Source organism: Chionomys nivalis, chromosome 6, assembly GCF_950005125.1.
Source record: "Chionomys nivalis chromosome 6, mChiNiv1.1, whole genome shotgun sequence".
NCBI classification, from domain to species: domain Eukaryota; kingdom Metazoa; phylum Chordata; class Mammalia; order Rodentia; family Cricetidae; genus Chionomys; species Chionomys nivalis.
Window position 1 is genome coordinate 39561231 of NC_080091.1, and position 18192 is coordinate 39579422.

The 18192-nt window shown below is 42.7% G+C and overlaps 1 protein-coding gene across 8 annotated transcripts in view; it reads left to right on the top strand.

Moving 5' to 3' along the window:
* The window catches only part of Nsd2 (nuclear receptor binding SET domain protein 2), a 72851-nt gene that overhangs the window by 51084 nt on the left and 3575 nt on the right, over positions 1–18192 (top strand). For all 8 annotated transcript variants that reach the window (XM_057773223.1, XM_057773224.1, XM_057773222.1 and 5 more), the window contains 11 exons: positions 508–631; positions 1456–1656; positions 2987–3166; positions 3422–3578; positions 3705–3910; positions 8467–8570; positions 8834–9103; positions 9985–10101; positions 15097–15238; positions 15508–15614; positions 17159–17363. In XM_057773223.1, coding sequence (XP_057629206.1) covers positions 508–631; positions 1456–1656; positions 2987–3166; positions 3422–3578; positions 3705–3910; positions 8467–8570; positions 8834–9103; positions 9985–10101; positions 15097–15238; positions 15508–15614; positions 17159–17363 — 1813 coding nt within the window. The remainder of the gene's footprint in view (positions 1–507; positions 632–1455; positions 1657–2986; positions 3167–3421; positions 3579–3704; positions 3911–8466; positions 8571–8833; positions 9104–9984; positions 10102–15096; positions 15239–15507; positions 15615–17158; positions 17364–18192) is intronic.

An 18192-nucleotide genomic window follows, 5' to 3' on the forward strand; every position in this document is an offset into this window, starting at 1 on the left:
CCAACAGTGATATTGCCCGGGTCAGTGTCCTACATGGGCTGGATGCTGGGTTGGTGATCTTAAGAAAGCTGCTTGCCTTTCTGTGCCTTAGTCGCTGCGCCATTCTGAGTTGTGGTCAGTGCTACTATCCATGTGAGACTGCTGATTTGTCCACCGTTGCAAAATGGCTGACAGGCAGCTCCATTGCTGTCATCTGTGGAAGGATGGCTGGTTTATGGTGAAAATGCCATGGGTTTTGGGTTTTTGACATTCACGTCTAATCTAAAACACCCTGAATGCATCCTTCAGGGTTTTGATCTTTTGTTTCTTTAGCCCTTGCTGAGGGACTGACATCTTTGTGTAACTTGACCTGACTGTAGTCTATAATCCTGCTAGGCATTTCACTGTGTACAGATATTTATGTTCATTTGCATGTCAGAGATGGAGTCAAATTGCCCCACATGGTGAGGAGAGTCCTGAAAGGGCTCTGACTAGGTGTGGGTTCATGCCACCCTCTGTTCCCCACAGTTGTGTGAGAAGACGGGCAGCCTCTTGCTGTGTGAGGGCCCCTGTTGTGGAGCATTCCACCTAGCCTGCCTTGGACTTTCCCGAAGACCAGAAGGAAGATTCACCTGCACTGAATGTGCCTCAGGTAAGCTCCAGTTTCTGAAGCTGGGGATTGTGTGTGGAGGTTGGTTCTGTTTGTCCCTTTTTTATATGCTTCCTCAAGTTGTGTATGAGACATTTGGCAGAGAACAAATTCCACACATACTGACTCAAAGGTTGTATGCTTCTAAGTTCTTCCATTGTACTGTGGGCTTTACTATTTGAATGACAGTATCACTGGGCAAGTAGTTCAGGGTACAGCGACTGGTAGAGTGAGGGAATAAAAGGGTGTGTACTTTTCCAAACCCTTCCTATAGGGCTAGCATACACCTTGCTCTATAGGCGACAGTTATGGAGCTTGGCACTTCCAGACAAACAGTTCTGCCTAACTAGTAGTCAGCTATAGAACACTGGTGCTTATAGAATGCTCAGTCCATTACAAAGACTAGATGTCATTTGTAGCTTCATTTTCAACAGCGAGAACTTAACTGGGGGGCTAGTGCTTCTGCTCTACCACCACTCTAGTGCCTCAGGATTCGGCTGACAGTCTCGGATCATAGCGGTCCCTGCTCCCTACTAACTAGACTCAAGAAGGGTCAAGCCGCCCGGACAGCCCAACAGCAGTAGAACACTTTAGATGTTAGTCTTCTCCAGCCAGAGCAAGCCTTTGCTGCACTGGTGAGTGGGCCAGGAAGCTGGAGATTTGATGACAGCAAACTCAAATGACTAGGCTTTTTTCTGAAGAAGGCTTAGATTAGTCAGCAACACAGGCTGCTCCAGAAAAGTTGCTTAATTATAGTCGCTCAGAACTGCAATATAACTCTTGTTATCTGCACCTTCCTCTTACCCCTTTCTTTAACCACTTGCTAGGGATTCACTCATGCTTCGTGTGTAAAGAAAGCAAGATGGAGGTGAAGCGCTGTGTGGTAACTCAGTGTGGAAAATTTTACCATGAAGCTTGTGTAAAAAAGTACCCTCTCACTGTGTTTGAGAGCCGAGGCTTTCGCTGCCCTCTCCACAGCTGTGTGAGCTGCCATGCCTCAAACCCTTCAAATCCACGGCCATCAAAAGGTACAGATAGATGTGATGGGTCCTTACAACTTGGGTTCGCTCACAGTGTATAGGTGTTCTGAAGGTGGGACCATTGATGTCACCAGAGGTTATGAACTCTAATGGTCTCCATTATCTCCTGTTATGAGTCAAACGTTTTCTTTTTCTTTCTTTCTTTTTTTTTTTTTTGGTTTTTCGAGACAGGGTTTCTCTGTAGCTTTGGTGCCTGTCCCAGAACTAGCTCTTGTAGACCAGGCTGGCCTCGAACTCCCAGAGATTCGCCTGCCTCTGCCTCCCGAGTGCTGGGATTAAAGGCGTGAGCCACCACCGCCCGGCGAGTCAAACATTTTCTTTTGTTCTTGTAACATAAGACTTCCCCCCATTCTATTCTTTCTATATCAGTTAGAACTTTTAGATTCTTGATTCTCTTTGCTCCTTTTTAAAGGCACTTTTATATATAAGGGAAACTTCTATTTGTAATACAAGAGTTAGAGTTGTGGGCCTAACATACTAGTCAAGTGCTTTACCTCTGAGCTTCATTCCCAACTGGGAAATATTTTAAAATCAGATTACATATGTGGAAGATAAGGGTAGCTGTGTGGGGTTGGAGAGGGCAGGTGCTGTGTCCTTTTTGTTACAGGGCTTCTCTGGTAGGATATATATATATATATATATATATATATATATATATATATATATATATATATATATGAGGGGGGAGGAGCACTCACAACATTTAGGAGCACTATGCTATCAACATCTACTAGGAAGGGTACCCAGAAGAGACTCTCACAAATCCCAAATGATAGCAGCTCTGGTTAAGAATTGCTGGTTGGTTGGCCATGCTAATGGTGGTGCATGACTTTAATCCCAGCATTTAAGAAGCAGAGGCAGGTGGATCTCTGTGAGTTTGAGACCAACTTGGTCAACATAGTGAGTTCCAGGACAGCCGGGACTACAAAGAGAAACCTTGTCTCAAAATAAAGAAAAGAAAGAGAAATGCTATAGAATGTGTCATTTAAATGGTGTTTCTTAGCCGGGCAGTGGTAGCGCATGCCTTTAATCCCAGCACTCAGTAGGCAGAGGCAGGCGGATCTCTGGGAGTTCGAGGCCAGCCTGGTCTACAAGAGCTAGTTCCAGGACAGGCTCCAAAGCTACAGAGAAACCCTGTCTCGAAAAACCAAAAAAAAAAAAAAAAAAAAAAAAATGGTGTTTCTCAAACACTGCTTTGAAACACCTTTGCTTTGATGGAAGATAGTGTTATTAAGTATCTCCAGGCTCTTCCATCATAACTTTCTGAGTCATGGGAGTCAACAATATTTGTAGTCCTCAGGGTGCTTATTTCCTTTAGGTAAAATGATGCGATGTATCCGCTGCCCTGTTGCCTATCATGGAGGGGATGCCTGTCTGGCAGCAGGATGTTCAGTGATTGCTTCTAACAACATCATCTGCACAGCCCATTTCACTGCTCGGAAGGGGAAGCGACACCACACCCACGTCAATGTGAGTTGGTGCTTCGTGTGCTCCAAAGGTAAGGATGGGTTCTGCTGTGTGTGTTGCTGCACACACAGCTCTGCTGGTACCAGAGGCATCACCTTGGCCCTTTAAACTAAGTGGATCCCATAGACACAGGAGACGACTTTGGTAAAGCAATGCCCTTGGGTGTTGACTTATGGATTGACATTCTGACACTCCTGCTTCTGTCAGGTTTGTGCCAGTTACAGGCTGAGAGAGAGGGCCTAGACTGACTGGTGAGACAAGCTCAGGCTGGCCTGTTCTCTTGTAGGGGGAAGTCTTCTGTGTTGTGAGGCCTGCCCAGCAGCCTTTCATCCTGATTGCTTGAACATTGATATGCCTGATGGCAGCTGGTTCTGTAATGATTGCCGGGCTGGGAAGAAGCTACACTTTCAAGACATCATTTGGGTCAAACTTGGAAACTACAGGTATGAAATAAAATTCTGTGCTTTTGTGTCTGTATTTATTTAAATGTTTTTGTTTTACTTTACTAAGTATTGAAAATTTTGTCACTCTGAAAAATCTGTGAATCTTGTTTTTAATGTTTATAATAGGTGGTGGCCCGCAGAAGTTTGTCATCCCAAAAATGTTCCCCCAAATATTCAGAAAATGAAGCACGAGATTGGAGAATTCCCTGTATTTTTCTTTGGGTCTAAAGATTATTACTGGACGCATCAGGCACGAGTATTCCCATATATGGAGGGGGACCGGGGCAGCCGCTACCAGGGAGTCAGAGGGATTGGAAGAGTCTTCAAGAATGGTATGGAGATTTCCCAATGGCGTGTAGATGGCATTCTCATACGCTTGTTAATCCTAATTTCTGTTCTTTTGAAATTTGATCTCTTTAAAAATTCCTAGACTAAACATTCTATCTCTACTTCTATATTAGAAAAAAGGAAGTTTGCAGTCTGATGTGTCTCGATGTATGCTTATGCTATTTAAAAACTTTCACAATATTAGCTTATAATTAATTTCATTAAAATGAAATAAGGCTTTTTTGCCAGACAGTAGCGTTAATCTCAGAACTTGGGAGGCCCAGTGGCAGGAGGTGAAATCGAGGCCAGCCTGGTCTATAGAGTGTGTTCCAGGACAGCCAGGGCTACACAGGAAAACAGTGCCTTGAAAAACCATAAATAAATAAATCAATAAATAAAAGCTTTTTTAAAAGATATACTATGTTTAGAACTAATTACAACTATTTTCCATAACTGGCCTTTTGTATGGCAGGTCTGGAGATGATTTTCCATGATTGGAACCTTAAGTTCCAGCTCTCTGTTTCTAATTCTTCAGTAGACACAGTTGTACCTTGGGTACCTTACACAGTGTTAGAGTGAGCAGACCAACCGGAATGCTGTGTCTGATTCCACAGTCTAGGAGATAGTGCCAACAGTATAGTTAAGTTAGATAATGACTGGGGCAGGAAGGAGATAGGAGAGAGAAGTGTGATGTTGCATAGTAAGATTCAACATTTTCTCTAGATGCATAGTGAGTGTGAACAGTAGGAAAAACTTCAAGTGCTTACGTGATTTATGCAGGGAGAACTAAAGCTTTGTCCCTGCTTGTTGTAAGGAGGCTGCATGTTTGTTTCCCAGCTGCCCAGACTCCCGAAATAATCACACAGAAACCATATTATTTAAATCACTGCTTGGCCCATTAACTCTAACTTCTTATTGCTTTTATATCAATTTAACCCATCTCCATTAATCTGTGCATCACCACGAGGTCATGCCCTACCAGCAAAGTTTCAGCACTTCTGTCTCCAGGAGCACCTCCATGGCTTCTCCCTGTCTCCGCCTCCTTTCTGCATTCAGTTTAGTTTTCCCTGCCTTACTGTTCTACCCTATCAGGCCAAGCCATTTTCTTTATTCATTAACTAGTAAAAGCAACACATAGACGGAAGAACCTCCACACCATTTCCCCTTTTCTGTTTAAATAAAAGTGAAGGTTTTAACTTTAATATAGTAAAATTACATATAACAAAATAGGTATCAAGCAAGAATTATGGTTACAATATTTATACCTACCTTTATCTTCTATCATAACTAAGGAAAACTTTAATTATAACTATATATTCTTCAACTCCATCAAAGACTCCAGAAGGATATAATATTACCTAAGTAAACAAGAAGTGCATTGTAAGCAATTGCCAAAACTCTAGAATTGACAGAGACTTCTTGCTGCCTGGACAGTCACCCAAAGTTCTTCTGTATCATTGAAGCATCCATCTTCAGCCTACAGGCCCATAGTATCCTGCAGACTTTCCCATGAAGCAGGAAATTCCGAAGATAGTTCCACCTATATTGGCAGTTTGTCAGTCACATTTTTCTGTGTCCTGCAGAATGTCTAGCAGACTCTTTTATGAAGCAGGAACCCCAAAGGATAGCCTCTTCTTTAGGCAAGGTCAGCAGTCATTTTTCTGTGGGTCCTGCATGTCCAGTTCATACAGCTTAGTATAAAACAGTCCAGGCAAGGGCAATTTTTGCCCAAATGGCTAGCAAACTCTATAAGGAGCCTCTTCGATGCCCATCTTACTCTTGAAGTAATTGGTGCTACCGGGAGCAGTTGCGTCTCATTGTCATGAAAAGTCCTAAGTTATTAAAACATTTAAATGCCATATTCTGAAGGTCTCTGAAAGAACTGAATAATATTTATCTAACTTAAATATATCTCTCTATATATAGAAAACCTAACATGACTACAAGCTTGACTATTTTAAATGATTATTAACCTATATTTCTTAATTATACATTTCATTTTTTTTTTTTTTTTTTAATTTGCAAGACAGTTTCTCTGTAGCTTTGGAGCCTGTCCTGGAACTAGCTCTTGTAGATCAGACTGGCCATGAACTCAAAGAGATTCACCTGCCACTGCCTTTCGAGTGCTGGGATTAAAGGCGAGTGCCACCACCACACAGCTATACATTACATTTTTAAATGAGCTGCACAAACACAATACCTTCTTAATCAAGAACAGAAATATACATACAACAAAATTGATCTTAAGTTTGTATCAATAAATTAAGATCCATACAAATGCAATGTATTCATCTCTATATCATATCCCCCTTTAAATGTAAACAAACATTTACAAACAATATTTGGGAATTTGGGCATAGTTCTTTCCAAACTGCTTCCTGCTTTTTTTCAGGTGAAGTAATTTTTGGGGGTGTTCATGGCGACCTTTTGGGAGGGTCTTAGTCCATCAAACCACATTAGTTTGGAAGGATTCCACAGGTTGTCGTCCTCTGTGGAAACAAAAGAAGAACCTCTTTTCCAAAGCCACAAATCCTTAGACCTGAATTTTGAAGTCAACATACGTTTAGAGTATATATGCTGGTTTAGTTTAACAGTCTGTACAATGAAATGTCTCTCTGTACTTAGCTCATTCATAGTCAAGATATTCAAAGAAGGGGCTGGAGAGATGGCTCAGTGGTTAAGAGCATTGCCTGCTCTTCCAAAGGTCCTGAGTTCAATTCCCAGCAACCACATGGTGGCTCACAACCGTCTGTAAAGAGGTCTGGCGCCCTCTTCTGGCCTTCAGGAATACACACAGACAGAATATTGTATACATAATAAATAAATATTTTAAAAAAAAGATATTCAAAGAAAACACAGTAGTATAAATAATCCAGACTCTGTGTATTTTCCATCTTTATGTAGCTTATTTTTTTACTCCTTTTACTCTATGACTGTCTGTATTGTGTCTCTTTAAAGACTTTGTTTTATTTATTTTTTAAATGATTTACTTCTTTTCCAACCCTCTGTACTCCTTTTCTTCTCTCTCCCAAGCCTATGTACATTTATCCAACACTGTGACCCATTTAGAGGTCTTTTTTTTTTAATCTGAATTTGTCTTTATTGTATATCTGTAATCCTTTTCTGATCAGAAGTGCTTCTTAAAATGCTAAGCCCTTCTTATGAACTTAAGCAGCGGCATTGCTAGGGGAAATAGGGCCCTGCCTACTTGCCCCACCAGTCCAACATGGCCGAAGTCTGTTCGCTGCCTCTGAGATTGCAGGGTGTGATCCGTCCTCACCACCTCAACTCTGATAACCATTTGGCCCATGCTGCCACCAAGTAATTTGCAACATGTTGCCCAGAAATCCCATTTAAATGCTCGGCCTCCAGAAAGAGCCAGAGTTCTCATGCTGGCAGCATGACCCAGAAAGCTGCCATTTCAAAACCACTTAGCTTTTTTTCTTCTACTGTTGAATCAGGAAAACCTCTCTTAAAGGAACCATGGCGTTAAGCTGTGCTAAACTCTGTTTTTTCTGTGTGTGTGTCTCAAATCACTTTTTAAGCTTTTTTAGGTTTTACATGGATTTAGTCAACCACAATGGGATTTGCCATGGTAGATGAAAATGTATGCCTTAGGAGCTGTTGGCTCCTTGCTGCTGAGAGTTTAGCAGATATCAAGCAATAGCAGCCTGTCCTCTTTCCTTGATGCCTCAACATTCGGAGGCTTCAAGAGGACTGAGTAAGAATGGATAGCTATTAGCCCGGCAGTGGTGATGCACACCTTTAATTCCAGCACTTGGGAGGCAGATGCAGGCAGATCTCTGTGAGTCTGAGGCCAGCCTGTTCTACAAAGCAAGTTCCAGGACAGCTAGGGCTGTTACACAGAGAAATCCGTGTGTAAACACACACATACACACACACACACACACACACACACACACACACACACACACACACACACACACAACCAGATAGCTATCAAAAGATAACTTGAAAATCATCAGAAAGGAGAGATTCTGGTCGAGATTGGGAACCCAATGAGTTTGATATGGTACCAAGTGGTGAAGGTGGGACCCCAGGCTCCTGACTCCTGATACTGACCTGCTATTAAGTCATGCCTGCTAATGACTGACTAGCAGCTGCCAGCTCAGCCACTGATCTGGCCTCACAGTGACATTGACAGTTTGCAGATTGGGTATTGATATGGTCTCTGTTGATCTGAACTGGTGCTTCTTCTCAGAGACCTTTTACTTTAAAAGGAATAAAAGTTCACTTCTTTTTTCCTAAGTACAGTATGTTCAAAGCACTGATACTGTTGCCTTATCCTTAGAATTCAGTACAGAGAGTGGGTAGTGCTTGATAGAAACTCAGCTGCTAGGCTTTGTGCAGAGCTGGCATAAATCAGCTCCTAGTGTTTAATCACTGGGGATGCAGGCATCTGTCTGCCTTTTACAGTGTTTCATAGCCCTTAGTTTCAGGGAAACCAACCACAGTACTTAGCAGTGAATATGGAACTCCTTAAAAGGTCAATATATTTATTTACTAAAATATATTTCTCATATTCTGTTGGCTTTTTTAGCACTGCAAGAAGCTGAAGCTCGTTTTAATGAAATCAAACTTCAGCGGGAAGCCCGAGAAACACAGGAGAGTGAGAGAAAACCTCCACCATACAAGCATATCAAGGTGATGGGCATGTCAGGATTATGTGTACATGTGTGTGTCTTCCTTCTCAACGAAGTGGTTTTGATGTGGCTCTTGGGCTACAGATTTTTCAGCCCCAGGTTATGGTCATTAAGAGGTCTGTCAGAAACTATCTTTGTGGGCCCAGTCATGATTATCAGAATGCATGTTTCCAAGGTGAGCCCTTGAAGGCACAGTATGAGTGTGCAGGGATCCAGGACTCTATTTACAAAGTAGAGTCAAGACAACTTTTTTTTTTCTTATAGGTGAATAAACCGTATGGTAAAGTCCAGATCTATACAGCTGACATTTCTGAAATCCCAAAGTGCAACTGTAAGCCCACAGATGAGAACCCCTGTGGCTCTGATTCAGAATGTCTAAACAGGATGCTGATGTTTGAGTGCCACCCGCAGGTGTGTCCTGCAGGTGAATACTGCCAGAACCAGTGTTTCACTAAGCGCCAGTACCCTGAGACCAAGATCATCAAGACAGATGGCAAAGGGTGGGGCCTGGTTGCCAAAAGGGACATCAGAAAGGTATGCCATAATGTCCCCCTGCTTTTTATACTGTGTAGTGATTCTTAAGTGTATGTTTGTGTATTCAGTGGAATGTGTGTAGATATGCATGTGCCCTGACATGTATGTAGAGACCAGATGACAAGTTTCGGGAGGCAGGTCTTTCCTTCCATGTGGGTCCCAGGGACTGAACTCAGGTCCTCAGACTTGGTGGCAAAGTACTTTTACCCACTTCATCATCTCACTAGCTTTCTCTTCTCCACTTGTAAGAATTAATGGCTCACCTTATTCCCTCCCCTCTTCCTCCCTCTCTCCCTTCTTCCATTTTGGTGGCACACCTTTAATCCCAGCACTCAAGAGGTAGAGGCAGGCAGACGTCTGTGAGTTCAAGGTCAGCCTGGTCTACATAACAAGTTGTAGGACAGCCAGAACTTCACAGAAACCCTGTCTCTAAAAACAAAACAAAAACAAAAATTAAAAAAGATCGCTGAGATGCACTCTTCCCCAGCCTTATTCCTTGGTTGCCTCAGCTGTTGCTTTATGTAGACTTGCTGTGGAGCCTGCCTGTCAAGTTCTTCATAACCTCTTTCCTATTAGAAACCTCCATGTAATTTACTACTTAAATGGATAGTGGGTTAACAAAGATGCTCCTTTAAGGCAAGACATTGTAGAAAACAATCTGGGATGTTGCTACTCTGAGAATGCATGATTATATCTCCCACTGGCAATCTTTATAAGGATGAGATTATTTGAATTTGAACTTAATGAAGGAGCTCTAGGAACCACACCCCTGAGGTATTAACATGTTATCCTTGAGTAATTGATGGTGTCTTGGTATCTTGAACCCTGATTCTAAGAATTGGCCGGTATGTACTCAGTTGTTACATTCTTCTGATTTCCAGGGAGAATTTGTTAATGAGTATGTTGGTGAGTTGATTGATGAAGAGGAGTGTATGGCAAGAATCAAATATGCTCACGAGAATGACATCACTCACTTTTACATGCTCACCATAGACAAGGTAATGGGAAGTGTGTCTTTGTTATTCATTCGTGACGTCTTGAACATGGACCTGGAGGGTTCATTACCCCTATAATTGGCCCTTGTATTTTGGTGATATTCTCATTTCATCTCCTTAGTAACTTTCCCCAAACATCTGCATATTTTTTTCTAAATGTAGAGCTGCCTTTGGCATTGAACATCCTAAGAGTCATGTGTGTCCAGTACAACATAAAAAGTATATCAAGATTCTTCTTAATATCAAGGGGGGAAAAAGGGAAAAAGCATAGACATGACCATTGCATGTTATCTGAGCTACATTGTAGAGTGGTTTTGGCTGTGCTGTGCTCTATTTTCTTATGAATCCTGTGCTTTCCCTCTCTGTGTGTTTCCAAGACTCACTTCAAACTTCTGAGTGCAAGCACTTGTCTGCCTCAGCTTCCCAAATATGTGGAATAAGAGGCTTGTGCTATTCCCTAAGACTTTGTAATTCATAGTTTTAAACATCTGGAACCTAATTGCTAGATGTTTTTGTTATTCTCGGAATGAAGGTAACTACGTAACTAGGCCTAGGTAGAAAAGTGCATCAGAACGGTACTCTTGTGCTTTCCGTTACCAGTAAGCTCAAAACCCAGCAGAAAAGTGGGGCTCTGTTTAAAAGACACGACTTAAATAATGCTTGAAAACAAGATAGAAAATGTCTATGGATCAGGCATTTTGATTCTGGTATCTGGGACTATAGGGACTCTGTAGAAATTGGAATGGCTCCAAAGTCCCCAGCCAACAGTCCCTCAGGAAGCTTGACCATTCTCAGTCTATGGCTCCTGTCATTTGCTATAGGCCGTGGGGGTTGGGCCTTTTAGTGAAGTCGTTGTTAGGACAAGATTAAAATATTTTTTAAAAGAAACCGGGCGGTGGTGGCGCACGCCTTTAATCCCAGCACTCGGGAGGCAGAGGCAGGCGGATCTCTGTGAATTCGAGACCAGCCTGGTCTATAAGAGCTAGTTCCAGGACAGGCTCCAAAAACCACAGAGAAACCCTGTCTCGAAAAACCAAAAAAAAAAAAAAAAATTTTTTTAAAAGATACGGGAGATACCCAAGCCAGGGATGATGGTGCATGCCTATAATTCTAGCTCTTTGGAGAAATAAGGCAGTAGGATCCTGAGGGGGTGAAGGGGAAGGAGGGAGAGCAAGCAAGCCTATGTGCAGGGATAGAGCAAGATGTTCCCAGCTAGCCCTGAAAAGATTGGTGGTGGTGGTGATGTGTGTCTGTTTCCATACATATGCATGTATGACATGTATGTCTGTGCATACATAGTAAAACAAAAGACAACGTGAACGTGGAAAAATATTAACAGGTAGGTGGGATTTGAATTAAAAAAAAATTAAAAGAAGTGTTTGCAAAAGGTATGGACCCTAGAGCTTAAGAGGTGAGTGGCATTTCCTTCAGGCTCTGCCATGACACAGAATTAATAAGATAAACTGTGAGCAGGTTCACGGAGGACCTTCTGTAGGAGGTTATTCTAGTTTTCTGGGAAAACTGGCAGGCTAGGATTTTGGAGGGCAATGAAGAAAAACCAAGACTCACCACTGCAATAAATAAACTGAGCTCCAGGGATGCTCTGGTACCCTGTGTGGGGATAGCTAAAGAGGCTGCTGCTCATTTCCCCACTTCATTTTCCATCTTTCATGACTGTGCCTGCCCTTGAGGAGGTATAGGCTCAGTAAAAGCCACAGAGATGGTCTGTTTTTTAAAAAGCCTAGAACATCAGTAGAAGGAAAATCATTAACAATTAATGAAGAACAAAACTCAAGGCCAGAAGAGATGAAATAGTCTGATTTTCAGAGTTACTATATTACTAGTTTTAAATGTCCAGTTTTCAGCAGAAAAAAAAAAACTAAGATCTAAAAAGAACAAAAAAGAATTCATTCTAAAGAAGATCTTAGCTCTCTAGGCAGAAAACTTTGAAATAACTTTTGTTGTTTTGTTTTAAATGTTGGAGAATCCAACTCTAACCCAATAAATTCTAGGCAAGTGCTTTACCACTGAGATACACCCTGATTTTGAACTAGCTTTATAGCCCACACTGGCCTTGAACTTGGAATCCTTCTGTCTCAATCCAACCTAGTGTGGAAATTACAGACACAGGCTACTGTGCCTGGTCTATATAACCAAGGCTTTTAAGTTAAAGACCTCAGGACTGAGCATGGTGGCCCATACCTATATTCCTAACATTTAAGAGGTAAGGCATAAGGATCCTTCCCATGTATGTAAAGAATTGAAGGATTAAAGAGGATACCCTTATAGATGTATTTATTACAATTAATTATACACCTAAAAATGGTTAAGATGTGGTTGGGCATATGGCTCTGTAGTAGAGTGCTTGCCAGCATGTGCAAGGCTCTGGGTTCAGTCTCCAGACACATACACACACACACACACACACACACACACCAAAACAAAACCCAGTAAACTTTTATGTCAGGTATACTTTATACTTTAAAATAATAAAAGATTCTGAGACTGGCTTAGTTGGTGAAATACTTGCTGCACAGAGCATGAGGACCCAAGTTCAACCCCCAGCATTCATATAAAAAGCTGAGCATGGTAGCACACTCTTTATAGTCCCAAAGCTAGGGAGGGGGAGACAGGAGGATCTTTGGCTTGGTGGCAAGACCAGGCTAATTGGTGAATCCTAGATTCCAATGAAAGAATTTATCTCAAAAACAAGGTTTGGGCCGGGCGGTGGTGGCGCACGCCTTTAATCCCAGCACTTGGGAGGCAGAGGCAGGCGGATCTCTGTGAGTTCGAGACCAGCCTGGTCTATAAGAGCTAGTTCCAGGACAGGCTCCAAAACCACAGAGAAACCCTGTCTCGAAAAACCAAAAAAAAAAAAAACAAGGTTTGGTGGTGAGATAAGATCACTCATTGGATAAAGGTTTGGCAAAAACCTGATGACTTTGAGTTTGATCCCCAGGAACTACATAGTGGAAGAAGAGCACCACCTCAGGAAGTTTTCCTCTAGCCTCCACACATGGCACACACAACAAATAAATAAGAAAGGAAATGGATATTTAAAAGAAAAAAAAAAAGACGGAAAGTTTTACAGAAATAGCATCCAAAGTTGACCTGGCCTCTACGTGTATGTACACACATATACATAACACTGGAATGTTTTTCTGGAGGACCTAAATTCAGTCCATAGGACCCACATCAGGCAGCTCCCAATTATCTGTAACTCCAGCTCCAGATCTAACACCTTCTTCTGGCCTCTATTCGTAATCTCATTCACATGACATATAGTCAGAGAAAAAAAAACACATAAATAAAAGTAACTTTTTAAAAAATATTCAGTTGGAAAGCTCTCAAGTCAGCTAGCCTGGAGTACATGATGCAGTGTTAGAAACCAGAAACCCTATCTCAAAACGAGCTGGAAGCAGAGAACTAACTTTTAAATAGTTGTCACACATGTGCCTGCAGTCACACTGTGCATTTTTTAAAGCATGTATTTACTTTGTGTGTACATATGTGTGACTGTGCATGCTATGGCACACTTGTGGAGATCAGAGACAACTTTTGGAAGTCAATTCTTTCTATGGTATGGACTGTTGGGGTTCAAACTGAAGTCATGGGCTTGATGGCAAGTACCTTATCTTGTAAGCCATTTCACCAGCTGGTTAATGTACAAATACAGCTGAGGTTGATTCAGCGATAGATTTTCATCTACTGTCTAGAAAACCTTGGAGTTTAAAACAACAACTAGTATAGTAGAAAGCAGATCATTGAGCTACAGTATTTCTGCTTTTATTCTCCTGAGGTGAATTCTGAGTTCTGGGCTGAAGTGATATCCTTTGTTAGCATCCTAAGTGGCTAGGACTGCAGGCATCTACCCACCAAGTTTGACTTCTCCGCTTACAACAATCAATGGGTGCTCACTTTGGAGGTTTCTCAAGGGACCTATGTATTTACTACCAAGAGAAACCTCCAAAGTTAGCACCCACTGGGTGGCACAAGCATAGTCTTCCAGTGTGGTTGCTTTTGTAGTGCTCTGTGGTCCACAAGGCACAGCTAGAGGTGCTCTTGGCACAGATTCATCCCTTCTCGGACATGTAATTTTGTACCAATTTATCTTTGATCTCAGAAATAAACACTGAAGAGCAGAGATCCTACTGAGCTATATATTTGGTCTAGAGGTTTTCAGGGAAGAAGCTACAGCTGTGTATCCACCTGCCTATCTTCTTTCTGGTCTGAGCCATAATAAGTGGTTATTATTCCTCCATAGTGCTTGGACCCTTGAATTTCAGTGAGTCAGTTCCCAGGGCCACTGTGTGCTTGCATTTGTGATTTTGCAGACTGCTATCTCCGAACTGTCAGCCTGTGCCTGTCCCTCTTATGGCAGCATAGCATCGTCATTGTGGACAAAGTCCATTGTTTGCAGCCAGTGGGAACTTGAGCATGCTGTGCTTGTACCTCCTTTGCTCTCTAGGAGTGGATGCTGCTTGTCTATTTTTAATGGAGTTTGCTGTTGTCTGGCAGTGCTGGTTTTGTATAGGCTCTTGCTGCCCTTCCCAGGTCTGTGACACTTGTATTTCTCCTAGCTTATTTGTTGCTGGGGTGGTGTTATAAGTGCCAGTTCACAGTCTTCACCACTCTCACTTGGGTTCAGACTCTCCTTGTGTTCTGCCCTTATGCAAGAATCTGGACTGGTGGTCTGGTCCAGGTGGACAACAGGATACCAAGGTTTTCAGTACGACAGACAACACTGTATCATCTGATACAACCTATGGCATTAAGAGGCCCTTTAGAGATAAGATGTTAGCTGGGCATGATGTTAGCTGGGCATGATGGCGCATGCCCTTAATCCCAGCAGAGGCAGGCAAATTTCTGTGAGTTTGAGCCTAGTCTGCTACAGTGTGAATTACAGAACAGCCAAGGCTGTTACAGAGAAAAACCTCGTCTTGGAAAAAATAAAATGGAAAAAAAAATTAAAGATGTCCTTGACTTTTTATCCTGCAGGACCGCATAATTGACGCTGGCCCTAAAGGGAATTATTCCCGATTCATGAACCACAGCTGCCAGCCCAATTGTGAGACCCTGAAATGGACAGTGAATGGGGATACACGGGTTGGCCTGTTTGCTGTGTGTGACATTCCTGCAGGTATATCACTGGGGTGCTATAAGTTTCTGGTGCCATATGGACAGGCAGAGAGGCACTGGCTGGTATTTGGTGTGGTTGGGTTTGGAAGGGCTCTAGGATAGTGATTTGGAAGCTTTGTTTGGGATATCTATTTTAAACAGCAAATTGATGAGGTATATGAGCCATGCCAGGGTGTATATGAAGGGGGTACGTTTTCTTGAAACTGATTCTTTGACATCCACTGCCACAGGAGAACAATGGCCTCTAACATTGTATTGTGTCTCTTTTAGGGACAGAGCTGACATTCAACTATAATCTTGATTGTTTGGGCAATGAAAAAACAGTCTGTCGGTGTGGAGCCTCCAATTGTAGTGGGTTTCTTGGAGACAGACCAAAGGTAAGGACATCACAGCTTTCTGTGAAGCTGAAACACATAGCTCTTGTGGCATCGTGGCATCTAGGAAGATTGCATTCTAGTGAGCCATAGACCTGTTGCTGTTCAAGGGCAGGATCCACGTAGCATGTGGGTTGAGGTTAATGAGGTCCTCTCTCAGTATAGGCTGCTTCTTAAGATGACTTCACTGATGTAATTCCTGTGGAGATGTGTGACTTAAACATCAGAAACATGGATTCAGTCTTGAAGGCAGGTCCACATTTGCTCCTAAGTATCTTTGAGAGTCTTTCAGGCCTCTTTTTCCAGCTCCTGTTGGCGTTCCTCAGGTTGTAGAATCCTTACTCCAGCATTCTGCTGCTTCTCATGAGGTGCCATGTGGTGTTTGTCTTGACCACTTCCCTCCATTGTCCTACTACTTACTTGTTGTTTACATTGCTGTGTATAGATCTCTCAGGGCCCACTGAGTCACACCTTTGGCCACCAGTCCCTTCAGAGTAGTCACAAGTCATGTTGCTTGATGTGCCAGTATCACAGTTATATGCATTTTAAAATAAAGTCATGTTCCAAGTCCTTGGAAGGACATGAATTTTGGGGCACCCCTTGTTGGAACAAAGGTTAGGACAATCATAGGCACCTCCAACATGAGCTGGCATCTGGGCACACACTATAGATGTTTTCTGAAAGACTGCTTCTTTGACACTAGTTTGCCCTTACATGTTTTAGTTAGGGTTTTATTATTGTGAAGAGACACCATGACTATAGCAGCTCTTATAAGGGAAAACATTTAATTGGGGCTGGGTCCAGAGGTTTAGTCCTTTTTTTTCTTTTTGGTTTTTCGAGACAGGGTTTCTCTGTGGTTTTGGAGCCTGTCCTGGAACTAGCTCTTGTAGACCAGGCTGGTCTCGAACTCACAGAGATCCTCCTGCCTCTGCCTCCCGAGTGCTGGGATTAAAGGCGTGCGCCACCACTCCCCGGCTGGTTTAGTCCATTTTTATCATGTCAGGAAGCATGCATGGTTGATGCAGGCAGACATGGTGCTGGAGAGGTAGCTGAGAGTCACATCTGAATCCACAAGAAGAGAAAGCCACACTGGGTGTGGCTTGAGCATTTGAGACCTCAAGGCCAGCCCCTACTAACACTTTTCTCTAACAAAACCACATCTACAACAAGGGCACACCTCCTAGTAGTGCCACTCCTTAGGGGCCTTTACTCAAACCACCACACCTACACTACTCATAATTGAGTTCTTCTATATTGTGTTGTTTTTTGTTTTTCTTTTTGTCTCAGCAGGAGTTGCCCAAGGTATAGTGGGCCATGACCTGCTTTGTGTAGGTGGCATGCCCTTTTATTTTGTGATGCTAGGAATGCAATCTACAGTCTTTAGCTACACCTCCAGCTCAGGAACCACTCACCATGTTGGAACAGCCCAGGAATCTGTATCACTTTGGACCTTCCTTTTTGGGCATCTTTGTAGTTTCCTCTTTTTTTCTTTCAACTGCTTCCATCTATGTTCTTTTAATTGAACTATGCTTAATTCTTTATTCTAGACCTCAACATCCCTTTCTTCAGAGGAAAAGGGTAAAAAGGCCAAGAAGAAAACCAGAAGGCGCAGAGCCAAGGGAGAAGGGAAGCGGCAGTCAGAGGATGAGTGCTTCCGCTGTGGTGATGGTGGACAGCTGGTGCTGTGTGACCGAAAATTCTGCACCAAGGCCTACCACCTGTCCTGCCTGGGCTTGGGCAAGCGGCCCTTTGGTAGGTGCTCAGCACCCATGCAGCTTCTGACAACTTGCAGTGCACTTGCCTGCCATTCTTATTCAGCCTCTCTTAATCCATTAGGTCTTACCTAGTTGTATATTCATTGGAAGGTCAATGTGGTAAATGTCCCCATTCCAGGGAACCAACTGGAGCACAGGGTGGGAGCAGGCAGTAGCTTCCAAAGCCCAGTGTTGAGTGGTCATCTCATTAGTGCCAAGATCTAAAGTGACATGCACGGGGCTCTACTGAAGAATGTAGGTTCTACTGCAGCAGCCTCACCATGACTGGTTTTGTCACTAGGTGGCCTGGTTGTAGGACATGTGACCTAACTCTCAGGACTTGTAGGCTCTGTCCCTAGAGATGACACAGAACTGGAAGACAATAGGCTTTTCCTCTTACATACTCAAGAGTAGTCACAGCATGAGAACAAAAAGTTAGAATTTCAAAAGAAAAATTGTAAACACTTGACCCAGGGACAAGAAACCTAATAATGGTTTTACATATATATTTAAATTTGACAGTTATCCCTAACCCTAATCTTCAGAGATTCACATCTAAGCATAAAACATTTCCTTATAAATAGGCAAGTCCCAAGCTGGGTGTGATGATGCACACCTTTAATCCCAGCACTTAGGCATTGGCGGGTGGACTTCTTGAGTTTGAGGTCAGCCTGGTGTACAGAATACGTTCCAGGACAGCTAGGGCTACATAGAAAAACCCTGTCTCAGAAAATAAAACAGTAACACAAAAGGGCAAGTCAGAGGGCAGCTGTTGCTATCAGTAGACTCTGCTAGGGACCAACAGCAGTGAGCTGCCCTTGGTGTCT